The 20,479-nt window shown below is 37.1% G+C and overlaps 1 protein-coding gene across 7 annotated transcripts in view; it reads left to right on the forward strand.

Annotated features, from left to right (window-relative positions):
- POU6F2 (POU class 6 homeobox 2) overlaps positions 1–20,479 on the forward strand; it is a 337,461-nt gene that overhangs the window by 20,859 nt on the left and 296,123 nt on the right. For all 7 annotated transcript variants that reach the window (XR_005594145.1, XR_005594144.1, XR_005594143.1 and 4 more), the window contains exon 2: positions 1,310–1,481. Coding sequence is in view for 3 of the 7 variants with exons in the window: in XM_039524933.1 (XP_039380867.1) it covers positions 1,310–1,481 (172 nt within the window). In the remaining 4 variants the exon portion in view is untranslated. The remainder of the gene's footprint in view (positions 1–1,309; positions 1,482–20,479) is intronic.

The raw sequence follows: 20,479 nt of genomic DNA on the forward strand, positions 1-20,479 counted from the left end.
GAGTGCTTCAGCCTTAAATAGGGAGAAAATGTGTTTACCTACAGTATTTGAAGAGGAGTGCATTGATGCACAGAGTCCAATATTTAAGTGCTGTGCAAATTAAGCCCTGGTGACAGTGACATTGTTTTCAGCGATATGAGTATTGACTAAAGAAGTGCATTTGATGACAGCTTAAACTATTTGTATTGATTAACATTTTCATAGATTATCATGTGTCATATCAAATTCACTTTTCAGCCATGAATACATTAAAAAAACCCATAGGCAAACATCGACCAATGTGATGATGGGACATAGGGAACATGCTAACCAACCTACTTGCACGCTGGTCACCTGTTCTCTGCATAAGAACCATTTAGGCATGAACTTTGCAATAAATAGCTGCTAGATAGCGCAACAAGGTCACTTGTTTCTTTTCTTTTTTTGCTTTTGAGTCTGGTTTCTGAGCTGTAACGATATTATACATCTTAGTTTGCAAATGGAATAATAGAGTGCACTTGGAAATAATATCTGACCCCAAAATGCCCTCTGAATGAGCTGAAGATAAAACAGATCCAAATCATCAAGAACCAATTTAACTAATATATATAATTTTTTATGGGCGTATAATGTCCCAAATACAAGAATAATTGCAAACACTGTGTGTAAGTATCCTCACTGATTTTATCTTTTAAAAATTTATATCTGTATATATTGCTTTTTAAAAAATGTGTTTATGGGCTTTTGGAGCACAGTATCCCAAAAGCAAGAATAGTTAGAACAAATATATCTGTATTGAATGTATATGATAAAATGGCTATTTGTTGCTTTGTATTTTCACTAAAACATTGGAATGATGAACATTGTTGTGTATGATTTGGTTAATGCTATTCAAGTGATGATGCTTCTTTAAATCCCTGTGGACCATACACCAGGTGCTACTCTTCTGTGTTGTTGAAGCACACTTGCAGCGATTTTATTTTCTTACCACGTTAAGGAAAGAGGGAGGTGTAAAAACATACACACACACACACAAAAAAACACATCCCACAATTAAAGCTGTGTTGCTTATGTTGCTTTCATAGAAGTTTTTCTCCAAAGCATCCTGAATCTCTCACATGCTAGTTGAGCTTTAATAGGGTGGGGAGTAATGGAAAACTCATTGGATCTGTAATAGCTCTTCACTTGACTGCAGCCAGCAATAACAGCAGGAGCAGCAAGAGATAAGAGAGTGTGTGTGAGAGAGAGAGAGGGGGGAGTGGGAGAGACTATACGCGCACCAAAGCTGCCACTTTTTTCCCCCCTCATTCTTTTTCCCCCCCCATCCTAGGATCCAATGATAGCTGGACAAGTCAGTAAGCCCTTGCTGTCACTGCGGAGTGAAATGAATGCAGAGTTGAGAGGTGAGGACAAGGCAGCTACTTCAGACAACGAGCTGAATGAGCCCTTGCTTGCGCCTGTGGAATCAAATGACAGCGAGGACACTCCCAGCAAGCTCTTCGGTAAGTCTGTCTAGGTATTTCATTTCAGTGTTACTATGTTGTCCGGAAGAGCAGTTCCCCCCCACCTTTATTTTATTCGTTTAATTTTCTTGTAATACCAGGGAGTAGCTTGGAGTCTGCAGGTGTACAGCCATATGCTCTGACTTTCAACTGGGTAACAGAATGACAGCATCATGTCCTGAAAACTTTTGTCAACAATGAACTTATTCCATGCAAGTTGTAGGCACTGCATATTTCCTCTTGCTTAACGGTCTCTAATATAAACACAAATAAACGATCCTGCTTGGTTATGATCTTTTATTAACATTTATTGCCTAAGTATTGACTCCAGAATTTCAGTTTTTCACAGTCTCTTCTGAGGATGAAGTAAACTAAAGAGTGTCATTATATCTAGTAAAGTGAAAGCTAGGAGAGAAGAGAACTGAAAATTGTCCATAGAAAACATTGTGTATTAAGTAAACAAAGGATGCAGTGAGGATTGCTTTCAGGTATAATATTTTCACAATTGAAATTAGAACTAAAATTTTGCTTCCAAAGGATATAGAGGGAAAAAATACATTTTTACACTGTATCTGATGGCTAATGAAAACACAGCCTTTCAGGTGTATTTGTTTCATATCCAAAATGAGAGCAGTGAGTGGCATTCCAGAATAGACATCTGTCATTCAAACAGATGACACCCTGTAAGCCAACTCAAGCAACTGTGATCTCTAATCAGAAAAGGAAGCGGAGTAGTTGAGGCGCATGCATGAGTGATAGATGTTGATAGATGTCTGTGCTGGAGCAGCACTACATGGTACATAGTGACATTTTGGTTTTAGAGCAATTGCTCCTGAAAGAGTTCCTTTTAATTATATCCATTTGTGACTATATACAATTCTTAGACGGAATGGAGTGCATTCTTACATTTTACAAATTCTCATAGCTGGAACTTTAAGGGGAAAAGATTTTGTTTACAAGGAAATGCAGTTTTGAGAGAGAGATCCCATTTTCTGAGATTCAAGTTATGATTTCATGATCTGTACAGAATCTGTAGCAATGTTCAGATGTCTATACCCTAGATCTAATAGGAAAAACTACAAAATGATCTTTACAAAAAATATGTGCAATTTTCTTTTTGAAAGGTGTACTTTAATATTATTAGAAGCTACACATATTCTACAGAATGTTTTATTAAGTAACTTAATTCAAGAGAGGGTGAAATAAAATGTGAAGGTTTAATTTCTAGAATACAGTAGTGACCACTATGGAATATAACCACATAGTTTTAAGAACCCCCCCCCCAATATTTTGTTTTTGTTTCCATGGAAAACAGAATTTCCATTAGCAATTTGAATGTTCAAATTCCATATAATAACCATTTTAGTCCATTTCATCAAGAGAAGAATTGTGATGTCTAAAATTCAGAGGGCTAATACTTGTGTGTGGTGATCTAAATATCTTAAATAATGTTCATGTATTTTATTTGATCAGGTGTTTAGGTGGTAAGAGATTAATATACAATATCTGAAGGTATGACAACATCCTGAAAATTTGTACTTAACCTGAGACTACCAAAATGTCTTTACAGTCTGGTTTTGTTCGGTTATGTTATATGTTTTAGATTAGGTAAGGTTTATAATAAAGGGATGTTCCTGAGTTGTCATTTTTGCATGTTTAAATACCATTGAAGAGCACCTAAGTAGTTTCCTTGTAGTTGCTGTGTAGGGTAAAAATAATGTACCATGATCTTTTTTCCTTTTGGATTGTAAATTATTAATTTTGCTTAGCTGCAAACCATAATGAAAAAGATGCAAGTGAACATACTGTGCATGAGTACTTATTTGTGAGTTTAAGGTGTCTGCTACTCTGCTTTCATACTTCTAACAAGGTATCACCAAAGTAAATAATAGCAGAAGCAAATAGTTTAACTACCTCAAAGTGAACTGTGTAGCATTTCTCTGGGCTTTCCCTTTAAGCAGTAACCTTTACCAATGAGTTGTTGTAGCTTTGGGAATGTAAAAGACAGGACAATAGGACTATTCAGCAGGATGAAACTGGATGAACTTATTTAAAATAAAGGAGTTATTCAGCTCATGTAATACAGTTTATTGAGTGATTCAGTGTTTAATTACTTTCTTTGAAAAATATGACACTCAAAATATAGTACTATTCTAGAGCAGCATCTCTGTTTAGAAATTTGAATGGCATGTTAGGAATGCACACTCTGGGCCTTACTTTGCAGTCTCTTATATTCTGCGTGTCTATGATTTGCATAAATTGATGCAAAAAGTGGCATTATTTCTCTGATAATTTTCTTTCATATGAAACAAGATTAGCATTCCCTGAGTTTCTTATCTAGCATTTGGTACACATTGTGGGGACATTTGCCAAATACTTGGTAAGGAGGAGCACTTTAACAAGTGAGGGGAGGAGACTGACCCATAGATGAAAGTTACACAGATGGTCTTCTTCAAATTTTGGAATAATTGTGTGTACTAGCTTACTTCGAATGACCAGCATTGGATCTTCCCATGTCTTGCTAAACTTAGCAGCATTTCCTGGGTCATATTTTCATATAGAGTAACTGATTTTATAATAGTTTGAATAGATCAGGCACAAATAGTGTTTTCCTTAGCATCAGTTATGAATGTCTCTACTTCCTAGTTTTCTTTTGACAGACATGGTTGTTGTTGTTGTTATTGTTATAAGTACCTGCTTCCTTCAAGAATGTTTCAGAAAATGCACACCCCATTTTCTACAGTATCTAGGGATGGAATAATGGGGATAAGATACCTGTGGCCTGCACACACACACACATTCTCTCTCTCTCTCTCTCTCTCTCTCTCTCTCGTTCACTCTCTCTGTCTCCTTATTGTGCACTCTCTCTCTCTTTCTCTCTCCTTATTATAGTATCTCACAGTAATGGAGAAAGGGATATTCATATCTTGTTTTGCTAGAGCATAGACTAACTAGTATTAGAAATGACTCTTCTCCAGCAGCAAATTCAGTTTCAGGTGGTGAGGATGGATTAAGATTGACTATACTCATTTTTGGCATGTGAAGGATGGTGAATTTTTGGCCTAATCCTATCTCCTAAATGTATACTTTGCCACCAGTGGCAGAGGAGGTGAAGGCATCGGCTTTTCAGACACCAGGAGCACAAGTCTGACTAGAGGCAGCTGTCCCACAAATCTTAAGCAATTCCAGTCTGAAACTCTGAGCCAGGTCCTTAACTGGTGTACCTCCTAAGGCTGAGGATATGGCCCTTTGTCTTTATGAGAGAGTATCCCCTTAAACTCGTGATCAAACCAATTACTAATGCCATTGCTTTTTTTTTTTTTAGAAATAAAAGTCTCTTCTGTAATCTTTCGATATTGTCTGTCTTACCTAAACCAGATCTCATAGGCTTATGTATCTATGAACTTCTGACATCTTTAGAGAATACTTTTATGCAAAACTTTAAATGTTTGAATCATGTCAAGCAACAGTGGGAAAACAAGATAAGAGATGCTGCTGCAAGTGCAAAATGTCAGAAAAGGACTTCAGTGTTCTGTAACATGTTACATCAGAGGTAACATTTTGCTTAACTTGCAGAGTTATAAAAGCTACAGTATACTTATGAGATATAAATCCAGATTGCGTTGAGTAAAATGAGATAAGGTAATTATGTATGATATTAAGTGGCATATTATTTAATCTTGTAAATATTGGAGAAGAGTTATCTCCTATTTCAGTCATGACTCCTTTATGTTAAGAGCCAAATAGAAGCATAGAATGTTTAGTAAGTCATTGACTACTTTGGTAGAGTGCTGTCCTTAAATCAAGCAGGTTTATGTTGCACTGTGCTCCAAATTAATGACACAGGGACAAATCCTAGAGTCCTTACTAGAGGAAGCGCCTATTGATGTTGATAGGAATTTTGCCTTAGTAAGGACTGAATAAGTACTAGAGGATTAGATTCGAAATTATTTAAATCCTGCAAGATGTTCATTCAATATCTTGATGACTTCTGTAAAATGTTTAAATCCATCTGATAAAAGCCTGATAATGGGGAATAAAAACTTATTATTAGCATTATACAGTTTCAGTAGTTGGTATAGAGAGGAGATGTGGAAGCAATATGTACTGCACATAAAAATAATATGTGTAGGCTTGATTCAACTCCATGAAAGCCATAGTCACTTTGTGGACTTCCTGTAACACAGAGCCTAATCCAAGTTCCACTGAAGTCCATGGAGTGATTGCCATTGGCCTTCATGGAGTTGGATCAAGTCCTTAATGGGCCAGATTCATTCCTGGTGTAACTCACTTGCTGATAATGAAGATACAGCAGGGACACATTTACAGCACATTAAGATCACTTACTCAAATATAAAAATTTAATCATTTTGGGCCTGCACATATGTTTTTACACACCCTAAACTTTCTGTGAAATTAGAGATTTTGCATGGAATGGAAGATCAAGCCTAATGCTCATTTAGCATAAATGTTGCTTATTTAATTTTGCAGCATTGCAGGATGGATTGCCAACATTTCTTCTGCTGGCAACACTTCATTCTGTACAGGTTAAATCTCAGGCTTGCTTTGCTTCTATCTATCTATCTATCTATCTATCTATCTAGATATAGATATGTGTGTGTTTGTTAATTTCCCATTTTTAAATACTGAAAATCAGTTTTGACATTTTGGTTTCCTTTATGGTATAATTATGCAGAATTTAGAATTTTCTACATTTTTACTTGTAAGTGTGCTTGTGTGTGACACTGTTCTTGTGAAGCAGGATAGAAGTTAGAACAGTAATTTTGCTTTGCTAGAAAATCCACTGTATATCTCTCTTCTCAGAGCCTCTTTTGCAGAAAAAACATTCATTATGTGATTTATTTTTTAAATTGTCATCCAAGTTGGCCTGATTAGAATTTATGGCACAAGAGTCATTTCAGATACAAAGGATGAAAGACTAAATTGTCTTTCACTCCTTGAGACAGTGGCCTCTGCAGGTCAGAGCAGAGGTCATTGTGAGGAAGCTCACATTGGAGTCATTAATATGGTACCTAGCCTGTAGATAAATTGCAACCTTCACTCTAGCATCACCCTTTGAATCATTATATGTAAGAGTCCATCTCAATATTTCTATTGGAACCCCTATTTATAAAGGGGATTTAAAACCTGATCAGAAGATATACCTGCACACAGAACCTTGGCCTACGAAGGTTTCAGTCCAGAAGGATTTTTTTTTGCAAGTTTCAGAAAGATCCGTTTGACAAATTTGATGTGTTAAAAGTGCCAAAAAAAGTATAGTGTGTGTTTTCTTAAGTGAAAATTTCTGTTCTCATAGGTCAGATTATGGGCCAGATCCTATCAATATTAAAAACATAGCCTTATTTCAAGCAGCCCAACCATTTGAAAATTGTTTACTCTGCATTTATAGGTTTCTCCTCAATTAATATTGTTCTATTCAGCATATCTACAGTGTGGATTGATGCCTTTTGTCGTTGTGTCAAATATTCATACAATTGTTAAAGTATATGGGCCCAATCCTGCAAACATGTATGTGTGTGTGTGTGGCCATCTTTATTAACACAAGGAGTCCCAGTGATGTTAATGGGACTATTTACATGAGAAAAGTTAATGGTGTGCATGTTTGCAGGATTGGGCCATAACATAGGGTCAAAAATCTTCTCTCTAAAACATACCTTAATATGATTTTTTGATCAAATAATGAACATTTCTAAAAATAATGGCTTGAAACTGTATTGAAGGGACAGACTAGATTAGTTTTAAAGAACATATTGGACAAGTACATATATAGACAGTTCTTTAAACACATGTTTTAAAAGCAGTCATGGAGTTTTAATTTAAAAAAATAATAGATTTATGGTGTATTAATTTTATCTTTAAATAATGTTAATGTTCTGACTCCGGTTACTATACTCCCTTGATTTGTGGTGGTGTGCTCAGGGATGTCAGTGAGGGATTGCATATATGTTTGCCCATTAAAACCTAATGAAGCTATTAAGGCTATTAAAACCCTGAGGAGGAGGTAATCGTGAAAATCCATCCTTAACTCATCCTTGGTATTTCAAGAAGCTCAAGCAGGTACTGTACCTACAACTGTACTTAATGCTAAAAAAAAAAAAAAAAAAAGGCAGATTTTGATGCGATAGTGCCTGATCCTGCTCTCATTAGGTCCAGTAGAAGCAGGATTGGGCTCATTAAGAACAAAAGTTTCAGCCTTAATCATTAATTCCCTTGATTTTATGGATACAGATCATCCCCTTATTGATCTTTGGATATGTCTGTCCATAACATCACTTTTGACAGAAAAAGAGTAATGAAATTTTTTAACAGGAAATGCTTATAATCCTAGTGGATTAATAATACTGTGCTGTTAAACTTTTGTGAGCTGAGGTTTGTACGTGTCATCTGTGTTTGTGAATCAAGGTTCACATAATTATTTGTGTTTATGTACCCCGTGTAATTAATTACTGGGGAAAAGGAGTAAAGGGTGTATAAACTTTAACCATAGATTGTAGCTTGAATGACTTTATATCTTGAAATGCTTCATTCTTTATTAGTTGATTTTTTTTCATTTTGGTTTTTTGCCTTTTTGAAAAAAATTAATACCAAACAAATTTGTTCCTTTAAAAAGTGACTTAAGTGGCTGGCTGTTTCAAAGGGAATTTGGTTGTTACTAGACAGTAAACAGATAATTTGTGAGAGAACTGGTATTTCCTTTGATTGAGAACCTTGCTGGTTTATGTTTTGAGATTAATAATACATCAGACAGTCACACATTAAAAAGGAAGCAGACGTGATGAAGGAAAGGAAAGAGAATTTGATATTTCTGTTGGACTTCTTATGATTATTCAAGTCCTCCATGGGAATGAGCAATCCAGCCAGAGGAGAGGTCATGTTTGCCCAAATGTACAGATGGCACCACTTAACACCCCTCTTGATTTTCCTATGCTAGAGAAAAAGATAGCAAAATGTTTATACCAAACTGGCACCCTGTCAGGGGGCAAGCTGTATAAAGTTTCCTGCTGTCAGGTTAATAAATTTTTTTAAAATATCCAAAGGCAGAGAAAGCTGTAGGAAGCTCATAGTAACAGTTGCCACTCTCCTGTGGATCATTTTTCTCTTTAAAATCCTGTGTAGCCCTGGATTTTTCTTGTTGTGTTCTCTGCCTAGGTTTTGTTCTTTCCTGACACACTTGTGGCTCTTCCTTGTTTTAATTTTTTTTCTTTGCTAAGCTTTTTTTCCTTGTGACTTTCCCCCCTCTTTTGTGGGGGTCAGAGGGTAGGGAAAATTGTCTCTTTTTTTGCCTTTACTGTATATATATTTTCAGGCTCAGTCGTTATACTTTGACTGGCTCCAAAAATAATTTCTGAAGAGATCAGTGGTGTAAATGACAATTCACATTAAAAATAAAAGCTAAATCACAAAATTAGCAGTGAGTAAAGAGCAAATGAGAATTACAAATTTATTTCATTCACTATTAATTTGTGGTTTTCAACAGGGAAATCACTTCTAGAAAAGGAATGCTGAGCGAAAATGGATTTATAATTGTTGATGTAAATTCCTATTTTCTCTCTTTTGCAGTATAGAAGTCAGACTCGATAACAATATGAAACAAGGGCAGATTTGTACTGTGACATCTCCTGCTCTGTGTTGTGAAACTGTTTTGACGCTATCAGAAGCAGGACTAAGCCCTTTTAGTTTGAAAGCGGAGGTCATCTAGAGAAGAATAGTACTGTATCCAGTCTGGCTAAAGAAAGCTTGCCCTTCTCAGAGAGATTGAAATTGGGTTTGCTTTGTAAGTATTCCAAGGATAGAGGAATCCGCCTAATCAAGATACAACCCTCTGAACATGTTTATTTAACATTAAGCTACCACTTGTCTATTCTTAAAGGTGGTATGAATTTCCGTTTTTATTTTTGAATTTGTAGAGGGAAGAATTCTTTATCAGATGTCCTTTACTCTCTGAAAGGCAAACTATCATTTTAGATCCTGAATGGTTTATAACTGTCGCAAGAAAAATGCTACAGTGGAAAGAATAAATCCCTGAAAGCCACACCAAGAAAATAAATTTCTATTTAATGTAATATGAACAAAATTATTAGTTACTGTGACCTGAATATCATTTCAACGTGGTTTTTAAAACACAATGTAGTATAAAACACAATGATGGTTGAAATGTTATACATAGCAAACAGGAAATGAAAAAACAATATTCATTAATAAAACAATATTAATTATTACAGGTATCTAGTGTTATAGCTGAAGGCAGCAAAAGTGTTTTTTAAAGACTATAGGAGGAAATAGTTCAACAAAATTGTATTTAGTGGAATTTATAGTTATTTCAGTAGTAACTTTAAAAATACTCTAATGCTTCAGTTCAAATGGCTATTATTAATTATTTAAGTAATTTACCTTTCTCACTACATTCAGTATATCTCAGATGGACCTGCTTTTTGAATCTCTTACATGCTTTTTAAGATACTAACTAAAACATTATTAACAGTGAGTCAATCCTGCTCCAATTGAAGACAGAGGGAAAGTTCCACTTGCCTATACTGGAAGAAGGATTTGGCCCATTAAGATTGTGGCAAAGGTGACAACAGCCAAGAAATGCAAAGTTGAGGCTGACTCAATCCTGTAAAAACAAAGCAAAAACCCCTCTCTTTCCCTTTCCACTTAGTTCCCCTCTATCTTGTCCCTCCTATCTCTTTCCTTCCTCATTGTGTGTGTGTGTGTGTGTGTGTGTGTGTGTGTATATGCATACATATATAATACACTATATTATAGAGTGTGTGCATGCATATGACCCATACATAGGCCAAATTCTTCCCTCACTATCATCCTGTCTAAACCCAGTGATTTCAGTGGATTTTGCCTGTTATCAAAAAGTACTATAATTTTTCATATATTCAGAAGAGCATATGAAACTCACATTATTCATTTGAGAAACTGGAACTGCTTCATGGTAAATATGTCTTGAGGCATTTTTTAATACACCAGCATTAAGTTTTTATAATTATCTCTAGATATTGCATAGTATTTACCAGAGAGGAAGAAAGATCATTCAGATTCATTCTAACCTCTTGAGTAAATACCTCTCTGGACAGTTTTTATTTTTTATTTTGCAAGTAATAGGTATTTATACATATATTTCGTATAGAGAGACAATGTTTGCTCAAGAATTTGAGTAAAGATAGGAAGCCAGGTCCTGCAAGCTCACACAAGAGCAGTCATTACATACACAGGTAGTTAGATTAACTTCAGTGGGACTTGTTCATGTGAGTAAATGTATGCCAACTCAGGCTCATATTTAGCCAGCGTTAATGTGCTGTACACAGATTGTTATATTTTTTAAATAATTTTGACAGATGATATCGATGTTTGGTTTTAAGCATTTTTTATTTTTAATCAATTTAAATTTTCACAGTTGTGGGAAATTAGGAGGTGGGTCAGACAATTACAGAATTACATTGAGATTCAAAAGATTAAAGCTTTATAACAGTTAAAAACACAAATTGCCAACATCAGATGTCAAAAGATACATGGTAAATAGCCTTAAATCAAACTCTAAGAAGTTCTCAAGCAGCATTTTTCTTACTTTGCTTATCTGTACGTTTCAATGATAAATGAAAATAACTTTGGTTTGTGTGTGCATCTTGACATTGACATTTACCAATAAAAATCTAATCTTTCTGAGCCTAGGTATATCTATTTACACATTTTTGAACCTTTTGGTTTTTTAATCAAATAGGCTAGCATTTATGCATGTTAAAATCTATAATAAAAGTGTTTTATTTAGTCAGTACATTGTAACCCCAATATTCTGGGCTCTTGTGTAGATATGTACTAATGAGGTAATCTGGTCCTGCCCGCAATAATTCACAATTACAAAACATCCATTGACTTGAATGGGAACAGGATCTGTCCCATTGTGTGGCGCAAATTATATATAATATCACAAATGATATTATCACTGGCAAAAGATAAAACTTGTTTATAACATAATAGAGTTTGTGGTATGGGGAGAGCAGATATATCTGATTTTAATAACAAAGCTTTTTAAAATAATTAATGACTTCAGGATAAGTGTTGTAGAAGCAAAACTTCATTGCAAAATGAACAGTGATCGAGGTGAAAATGAGAAAATGTCCCATCTCAAAAGTGCTTGTAAATGTGTGGGCTTGGTATTTCTCTTCCTTTCTTATACTTGCTTGCATCTCATAATATTTGGGACTGCAAGCCACAAATTTCTCCAAAGGAAGAATAAAATTTATAACTGGAAAAATCTTGAAAATGGAAATATTTCATCTTTTGTTATTTTTTCTAGTCCCATTTATTTGATCTGTTTAGTACACACATACGCACAGTATATACATTTAATCATGGAACACATCCACATGAGTCATTTCAATCTTTTTCGTATGACAAGTAGGAAGGAAATTCTTGTGTTGCTCTGTTTTATAGGGTTTGATGCATCACTTTCAGACTTTTTCCTATTTTAGCTGCCTGGATACAGAACACTGAACAACCTTCTCAAAACAGTCACTGACCAAAAAAAACCCAAAACTTTCAATCCGTTGGTACTACTAGCTCTTTGCTCTGTCTTTGTTTTAATGAGATAAAGAATAAAAGAGAAGGGCCAGATGAAGCAAACCCTTTCCTTGTCTGAGAAGTTCTATTTATCACAGGAGTAAGGATTGCAGCATTCCTCTGTAAGGCCCTGCACAGCTGAGGTGTTGGATTTTGGAGCTGAGTGCTCTCAGGCTCTAGTTGTTTCACCTGAGTTGAGGATGGTTCATGTCTCTTGGGTGGTGCTTTTCACCTTTCAGGATCACTGCCTGTGAGACAGATTCTCAGCTGGTGTAAATTGTCATCTTTCTATTGAAGTCACAGTTTACGTTAACTGAGGATTTGTCCCCTATTTTTAGACTTAATCCAACTGCTAGTAAAGTCAGTGGCTTCAACAGGAGCAGAATTCCACTGGTTCCAACAGGAGCAGAATTTAACAGTTGGAAAAAAAGTTTTTGTAACCCACTGCAACCTTTTCTCCTTCACTTCTTTTCATGGAACTCTTTGGTTCATACTGTAGGACTTTTCAAAGCTGCTCCAGTTCAAAACAAGCTAAAACTGATAAAAACTGTTTAGTTTGCCTAAAAGTAAGCTTACCGCTGTTTTGTTTTGTTTAGTGTTTGTCTGATGTTTCTGATGGTTGTAATAGGTTGTAACAAGAGTTGCATGACTTGTCATCTGTAATGTATCAATATGGTTTTATAATGATACAATAACCTGAACCCTGTAACAGTTTATGAGCCATTTAGAATTCTTATGGATTCAGAGGGACAGAGGCCTGAAAAAAAGAACCTGACTGCTTTCGCAAAACTGGTTCTGTGACAGGAAAAATTAGCATGCCTGTGATGTAATTGCTAAGGAATCATATTGATCTGTTTTGTCATTAAACTTTTTAAGTTTAAAAACAGCAAGCTGGGTGGAGGAACAAAAAATAGTGATGTAAGGCTCTGGAATGTACAGGTAAACTGTACCATACTACTACTGATATTGATTTGTTATGATTAATAAATATGTTTGTATGCATTACCCATGTACTGTATCCATAATAGTGCTTTTTTTAGGGCAGAAGAAAATTGCTGCTTGTTCTTTATTTTTCATTGACTGTTTTAGTCAATGATAAATAAAGAACTTTAGCAACAATCTGAAGCCAGTGAAGGCAAGACCTGAAAACAGAAACTGTAAGAAATAGAAGTAATGAATAGCAATGTGGCAGTATATACACACAAAAATCTCAGTCATCTTAACATTTGTAATGGTGCTAATTTCCAAGTGCTTTTTAAAATATGCTTCCACATGAGCTCTCAAAACCCATAAAAGCCTGGCATGTAAAGTAAATTGTTTGTCACTTGCTGACGACCTGCCATATTTATTGTCAGGAGAAATGGACATTAGTTGGAAAAGCAGTTGTTAAAGGCCAAACAATTTTTAAAGATGGCAAAGATGTGCAAGGGTTTTCCTTTTTCTAACAATGAGCCACCCCTTCAGACATCAAAAGACAAGATAATAAGACACTTCAAGCACAATTCAAGATTATATTCAACATCTAAAGGCTCATCTCTTGTCAGTTTGCATTTACTCTCCCAGGGATGTGATGCTTCTATCATCATTCTGTCAAGAGGAGTCTGGCAAAAGCGATGAGGGCCCCTCATTTCACACACTTAGTGTTTTTTTATCAAATAGCCTTCGCTCATTCTGATTCAGCCAAAATGGAGGGATAATTTGAAGAAGGTCATGCACAAGTACAAAAATCTTCTATTGATTTGTGTGATTAGGAGGCATTAAAATTGCACGTTTATGTTAGTTTCCAAGATGTTTTGTCAGTTTATTTAGCAATACACTTTTGCAGCATTAAAAAAGTGATTTTTAAAGTGCTAAATGAGTTTGCACAAAATAAACACACATTTGAATATTCAGCAAAAAACATTTTAAACTGTTACCTTTCTTATTTTTAAAAAAAGTCATGGTTAAAATAGATTTAAAATACAACCAGACCTGATTATTGTCTTTGTTGTAAAAGAAGCATTTATGCAGGGAAAAAAATACCAGTTGTTTAGATACTGCACGAGTGAAGGGCTTGTATCCTGGCCCCATTGAAATCAACAGGAGTTCAGAGGAGCCAAGATTTCACTCTAGAAGTCAAATGGAGTTTTGCTTGAGTAAGGACTGAAGATGTAGGTCCTGAATGGCATATACACAATATATATAAAGGGAGACCTTTCAAAACATGTTTACACACACTTTTGTGTAATGCAGTAGTAATTTATATGATAGTTGAATACAGATGATACAATTTTAAACACACGTGAAGGCTCTGATTGTGCATACAGCTGTTCTCATGGCGTCCCACTTTCTTTGGCGGCTCTCTGCACCTGTGTGCCTTCACTAGCATATCACTGTGCAGAATTGAGACGAAGTGAAGATTTATATTATAGCAGCTATAGATCCTCAGCTGGTGTAAGTTTTCATAGCTTCACTGAAATCAAAGTAGCTATGATAACTTACACTAGTTGAAGATCTGCCCCCTAAAGGTCTGTCTATACTGCAATTAAACACCCAAGGCTGGTCCGTGTCAGCTGACTTGGACTCATGGGGCTCAGGGGAGGGGGCTTTTTAACTGTGATGTAGATGTTCAGGCTCAGGCTGGAGCCCTGGTTCTGGAACCCCATAAGGGGGAGAGTCCCAGAGCCCAGGCTCCAGCCCAAGCCCAAATGTCTACACCACAATTAAACAGCCCCATAGTCTGAGCCCCGCGAGCCCAAGTCAACTGATATGGGTCACCCATGAGTGTTTAATAGTAGTATGGACATATCCTAAGTGTTTGACTGTTGGCTCTGTAAACATACAATCTGACACTATATTTGGTTATTCGCAACACCTGTTGCAGTTCATTATTATTTTTTTTCATTTCTCTTTTTCTTGAGGGTTTGAAGGAAGAGAGATCCCACACAAACACAACAGCTGTTTTCTGGTTCCTGTTTTATAGGGCTTACTAATTACCATATGAGACCATTTGAAGAGCAAGTTGTTTAGTCTTAGTAAAGTATTGTTTGTAGCAATTTGTTACGTTGCCTTTGTGTTCTCAGATAAATAGGGCTCTGCTTAATCAAACAAAAAACCCCTGTTTATCTGATTCTGCACTCCATGGTCAAAAATTCTACTGACGTCAGTGGACCAAATCCTGCCCACCTATGCTGCCTCACTATAGTCTCTGGTGTTTGCCCAGAGTTAACAGAGGTCCCTTAGAATTTTGTCTGCGTAAAGGAGAGTAAGCACCTGCAAAAGGTGAAGAATATTAAATCAGTTTAAAATGAACAAGCAAAGCAACTGTTCAGGCTCCTTAGATTTTCAGACTAAACAATAATGTTGGAGGCTCAGTGGGCTTTGTTTTTTTTTTTCTTTCCTTTTTTGTTGGATGTCATGAATGAAACTTTTCTGAGGATTTCTTTATGGTGTGTATTATATTCATGTCATCTTAGATCTTGATGCCTCTCATTTTCAGAACTTCAGTGCTTGTTTTGTTAGGAATATGAGGAACTGACAAGGAGAGGCATGAGTGGTGTGAAACTGGTTTCCTCATTTCTGGCTTGTTTCAGATTTAAACAACAACAAAGATAAAAGCACCAGTTCCTGCAGTCATAATGAGTTTTGCTTGAGACGGGCTACAGGATACAAGCCAGCACTTCACGGACTGGATCACGCAAGGGACTGAGCGCCCTCATCTCCTGTTGAAATCAATTGGAGTTGAGGGTGTTTAGCATCTCACAGGGCGGTGTTAAATTTAAGTCAGAAATTTCTGCTTATCATCCATCTCTTTAGCACTGTGGGATACTGAGCCGGGTGCTATGAACAAGCATTCCGTTGGCCGTGTGGAAGAATTCTCCTGTACTGTTTGCCTTTTCACAACACTGAAAGAAAAGCTAGACTGCAATAGTGTTGAAGTCCAAAAGTTTTTACCGGGCAGGGAGCCTCAAGGGATTCAGGAAGCTGTGAACAAATTGCCAAAAAGCTAGGAGGAATCACTACTAACCTGTTGGCAAGTTACATTGACTACTTCCACATGAAATGGTACAGTACTTATGCTGTAATACAGAGTGACTTTTCAAAGGAATGTACTATCCTATTTATATGTGTATATAATAAATATATTTCCTTATGCCTATATTGTCTGGTAGTTGTAAAACATCAGTTTATATACAGACATGTTCATTATATCAGCCACCCACCACCCAATCTATTATGTCTTGTGTATACAAAAGTGCAGATAGCCATAGGAGAGGCCTTCCCACTTTCCTTATATATGGGTTTACCCATTTATGTAACTCACTTTCTCTCTGCTAAATTATTCTTGGTGTGATTTCTCTGTAGCTGGTTTAACGTCAGTGGTACTCTCTGTCCATCTGTTTCATTTTGCTGAGCTCAGACTTAGCTCTAGTCCACAGCCAGGTTAGCACAGCAGTTTTTATACTTTTTTAGCTGAAACCCCACCCACCCCTTTGAGTTACAATTTTTGGTTGCACCGCCTGAACTCAGACAAAAATAGACACATGCAAAAGTATGCTTGATAGTCTAATCATAAATCTAACAGAGACCTTGACACAACTTTAATTAAATTACCTATACCCGTAAGTTTCATATACACAGATACTTACCAATGGTACAGCCATGCCTTTCTCAGCAGTAGGCTGCTTCTATCTTACAGCCAGGCTGCATTGCCAGGGCAGGGCCAATACCTGCCCCTCTCCCCTTGGGTTTTCAGGGTGCGGGAAGGTGTGTGTGATGATTTCTGAGGGTGGAGCCAGTGCTGGGCACGGAGGCTGCCGGGAGCAGAAATTGACACGTCCGCAGTGGATGTTGACACTGACCCACTGGCTGAGTGGCCCACTGAGGTGAGTTGGGGGAGGAAGGGGTGCTCCCTCCCGACGCCCATGCGGGCTGGCCTGGGTCCCGCTATGCAGGGCTGGCACAAGCCACCTGACGTCGCCGCTTCTCCCCCCCACCAAAAAAAATGTTCTCTACATCTCCGTAGGGGGGGCAACCCCACAGGTTGAAAACCTCTGGGTTAGCCTTTCCTGGAAGAACGCTTGATATTCTCTGCACAGGACTCTTATTGTCATAGTGTTAAGGAATTTTGTGCAAAGTCTGAAGGGAAAATATGACCCAAGGGCAACATGGATGAAGTAGTGCTGGGTCAACACTATAGCAAACCAATGCAAAGCTAAACTATATAAAAAGTTTGTATTTCTCAAATAGAAGTTTAATCTCCAACTGGACAGGATTTATTTGTTGATCCCTTTCACCCAGCTCCGGACAGTTCAGTCCCATTTCTTTGTGACTTTTGTCAACTGGGGATCTTTTCTGAGCCTCATGTACCATTTTTGAAACAGCCTTTCCATTTACATTATTTCTGGTTAAGTTGTCCCCTATATTTGTGTTCATTAAGTGCCAGATCCTGCAGCATTGAATTTAGAAGAATTTTGTTACTGAGTCAGTGGAAAAAAAATTGGGACTTAAAATTGTGTACTGAATCTTTCCTGTGATGGACTTCCATGCTTTTATTAGATTCCTCTTTGTTATGTCCAGTGGTTGGTCTATGAACCTCTGCTATGTGGAGTTTTTAAACCTTGTAGCTTGTGAATTGTTCGGAATTGTTGTTCTGCTTGATTAGCTAAACAGGTTTGTGAAAGTCTTTTTTCAAAGGTGTATTGAGATGAGTTCCCAGGGAAAGTTCCCTTGAATGATATTGGAAGTACTCACTCGTAGGAAGCAATTATGCACATACTTATTGTGGGTGTCTTGGGTTTGTAGCCAGCCTTATCTGTTTATGTTGTATTCATATTGTGCCTGTCACGTTGGTACCTACATGCAGTTCTCTCCTCTGAAATGACCTGTTGCTCTAGGATGGCCTTTCTATTATGACTGGTGCTGTTGCATCAGGAGTTGTATCTCTTCACCTCAAATACAGGTGTGCTGCTTCTGGCAAGCAACATACTATACTGACATTTATAGTAATCCCTGGTCTGTGCTCAAAACTCCAGTTGGCATCCACGGGAGTTTGGTGGGAAGATGGAGGGATGTACATGTGATGAGGTAAATGGATGATACCAGAGAATAGTTTACATGTTCAGTAATTTATATCTAAACATTGTACTTAAAAATGAAATACTGTGCAGTCTGTTACAAGATTTGATAGTGGGGTCCAAGAAATGAAAAGGATTTCCCAACTCTAAGATAGTGGTCAGTATTTTCAAATGCTTATCATACAGGTGGTGCTGCAGGTAAGATTATGTGAGCTTCTGCCTATACTTCAATTGAGAAATAAAAATCGATGGTAGCTGAGTGTAAAGTCATTATAATGGCTTGTACTGTATTAAGCACAGTATGTTTTTTCTGGGCTACTGTGTTGTAAAGGCTTATATGAGCATTGCTAGTAGTTCTGAGGAAGAATAACATGATGAGAGGGAAGTTAGCATACAGAGGAATGAGATGGAGTGACCTACAATTAGTTTACACCCAAAAAAGTATTTCAGGCAACATAATTATTTAAAAATAACCTTTAATTAAAGGACTAAAAGGAAAAAGCCAGATTCCGTCTTCATTTATGCTGACTTCAATGCACACAAAAGCCTTGATCCTCCAAAGACTGCAGGATGGAGAATTACCTTTATACACATTAGTAAATTAAGTTAATGGGAAGATGCATGTATGTCAAATTAAGCACCTGCTCAAGTCCCTGCAGGATCCCGGCCATTTGGGGTAAATTATATGCAAATAAGTAAGTGATTGCACAAGTTGATTTTTTTACATATTCAGTTTTCATGCATAAGTGCAAGTGTGAGATTGTTCATAAATCTGTTTTTGAAGGCGTAATTCAGCCTCTGCCTCTCCATCTAAGTTTTTATACCATGCTCATCGTCCTGATGTCTCCACTCAGACAATTCTTGTCCAACAAGCAGATAATTAAATCATTAATAAGGTTCTAGAAAATGAAATTCAATAGATAACACAAGATATCAATCCCAGTCAGGCAAACGCACACAGAGATGCTGTACTTACCCTATTGTGTAAATGCTTTCATGGGTTTTCTTTAGAAGTATAGCTGCTGTTCTGGTCTTGTAGGATTATTGAAATTATTGAACTGATTCTTAAATAAATAATGAACCCCATGTCTATGAAATAAAACTTCTGCATTTTGGTATCATTACCATTTTTCTTAAGTATCAGGGGGGTAGCCGTGTTAGTCTGGATCTGTAAAAAGCAACAAAGAGTCCTGTGGCACCTTATAAACTAACAGACGTATCGGAGCATAAGCTTTCATGGGTGAATACCCACTTCATCAGATGCATGTGTGTATTCACACATTGACAAAGTGGATATTCACCCACGAAAGCTTATGCTCCAATACGTCTGTTAGTCTATAAGGTGCCACAGAACATTTTTCTTAAGTATCTTTTACTCTCTTCCTTTAAAATGCCCAAATTCGCTTGTAGAGTCTTTTCCCCAGTGGTTCTGCCAGGGACAGGAGGGGTCAGTGATACCCCATCCCCCACTGAAACAGGCCACACTGGGCATTCTGAGGGGTTAATGGCTGGCCAGGGCTGGCTCTGCATCTCCTCATGTCATTCCTCCCAGAGTCAGGCAGACTCTGAAAATCCAGTGTCAGGCCTTCTTAAACTGTTCGCTGGAGCTCACCCTCCCTGTTTTAAAATGGATCCCTTGTATGAAAAGGGGGCATGGAAATGTAAGACAGCCTCTGGAGGTATTATGTTTCTGCTCTGTTTACAGTGGGGATATGACCCACACAGTTTCTGGGGGAAGGGGAAGATGCTGCTATGGAGATGGTTGAGCCCATTTTTCGCATGTGTTGGGGCTATTCTTATGTGGAGGGACCCGGGGGGCATCATCCAACCCAATAGTTACTTTATAAAGCCATTGCCACCAAAGCACTCAGGAATACATGACAAAAACAAAATTTAAAACCTATTAAAAGGAATTGGCACTGGTTAAAGTCTGAGAAATCAGAGGGGAGGCTTAAAGAGGAAACAAAAGTAACAATTAGAGATGTCCACCCCAAAAAACTGGCCTTTAAATAATAAGGTTGTAATTGTTTTGGTGGTGGCTTTTTTTTTTTTTAAACGGGAGGTTTTCGATGTGGCTTGGTCTTATGTTATTAAGATCTGTTAATACTGAGTCCTCTGTTCCTTTAATCATGAAGGATTTTAGAACCCTTACTTACTGAACAAATAGGGATATCTTCACTGCTACTCAAATGTAACCACCTCTGTGGTGAATGTACCAGCAGCAATATGCCTCCATTTTAGGAGATGTGAATAATAATTTACCCGGCTGAAACTGTACGTTGAATTTTTTATGTTGGTGGTATGTACAATATCCAAATAGGAATTTCCCCAGGAAACAGGCTACAATAACTC

Source organism: Mauremys reevesii, linkage group 2 (genome assembly GCF_016161935.1).
Source record: "Mauremys reevesii isolate NIE-2019 linkage group 2, ASM1616193v1, whole genome shotgun sequence".
Classification (NCBI taxonomy): Eukaryota; Metazoa; Chordata; order Testudines; family Geoemydidae; genus Mauremys; species Mauremys reevesii.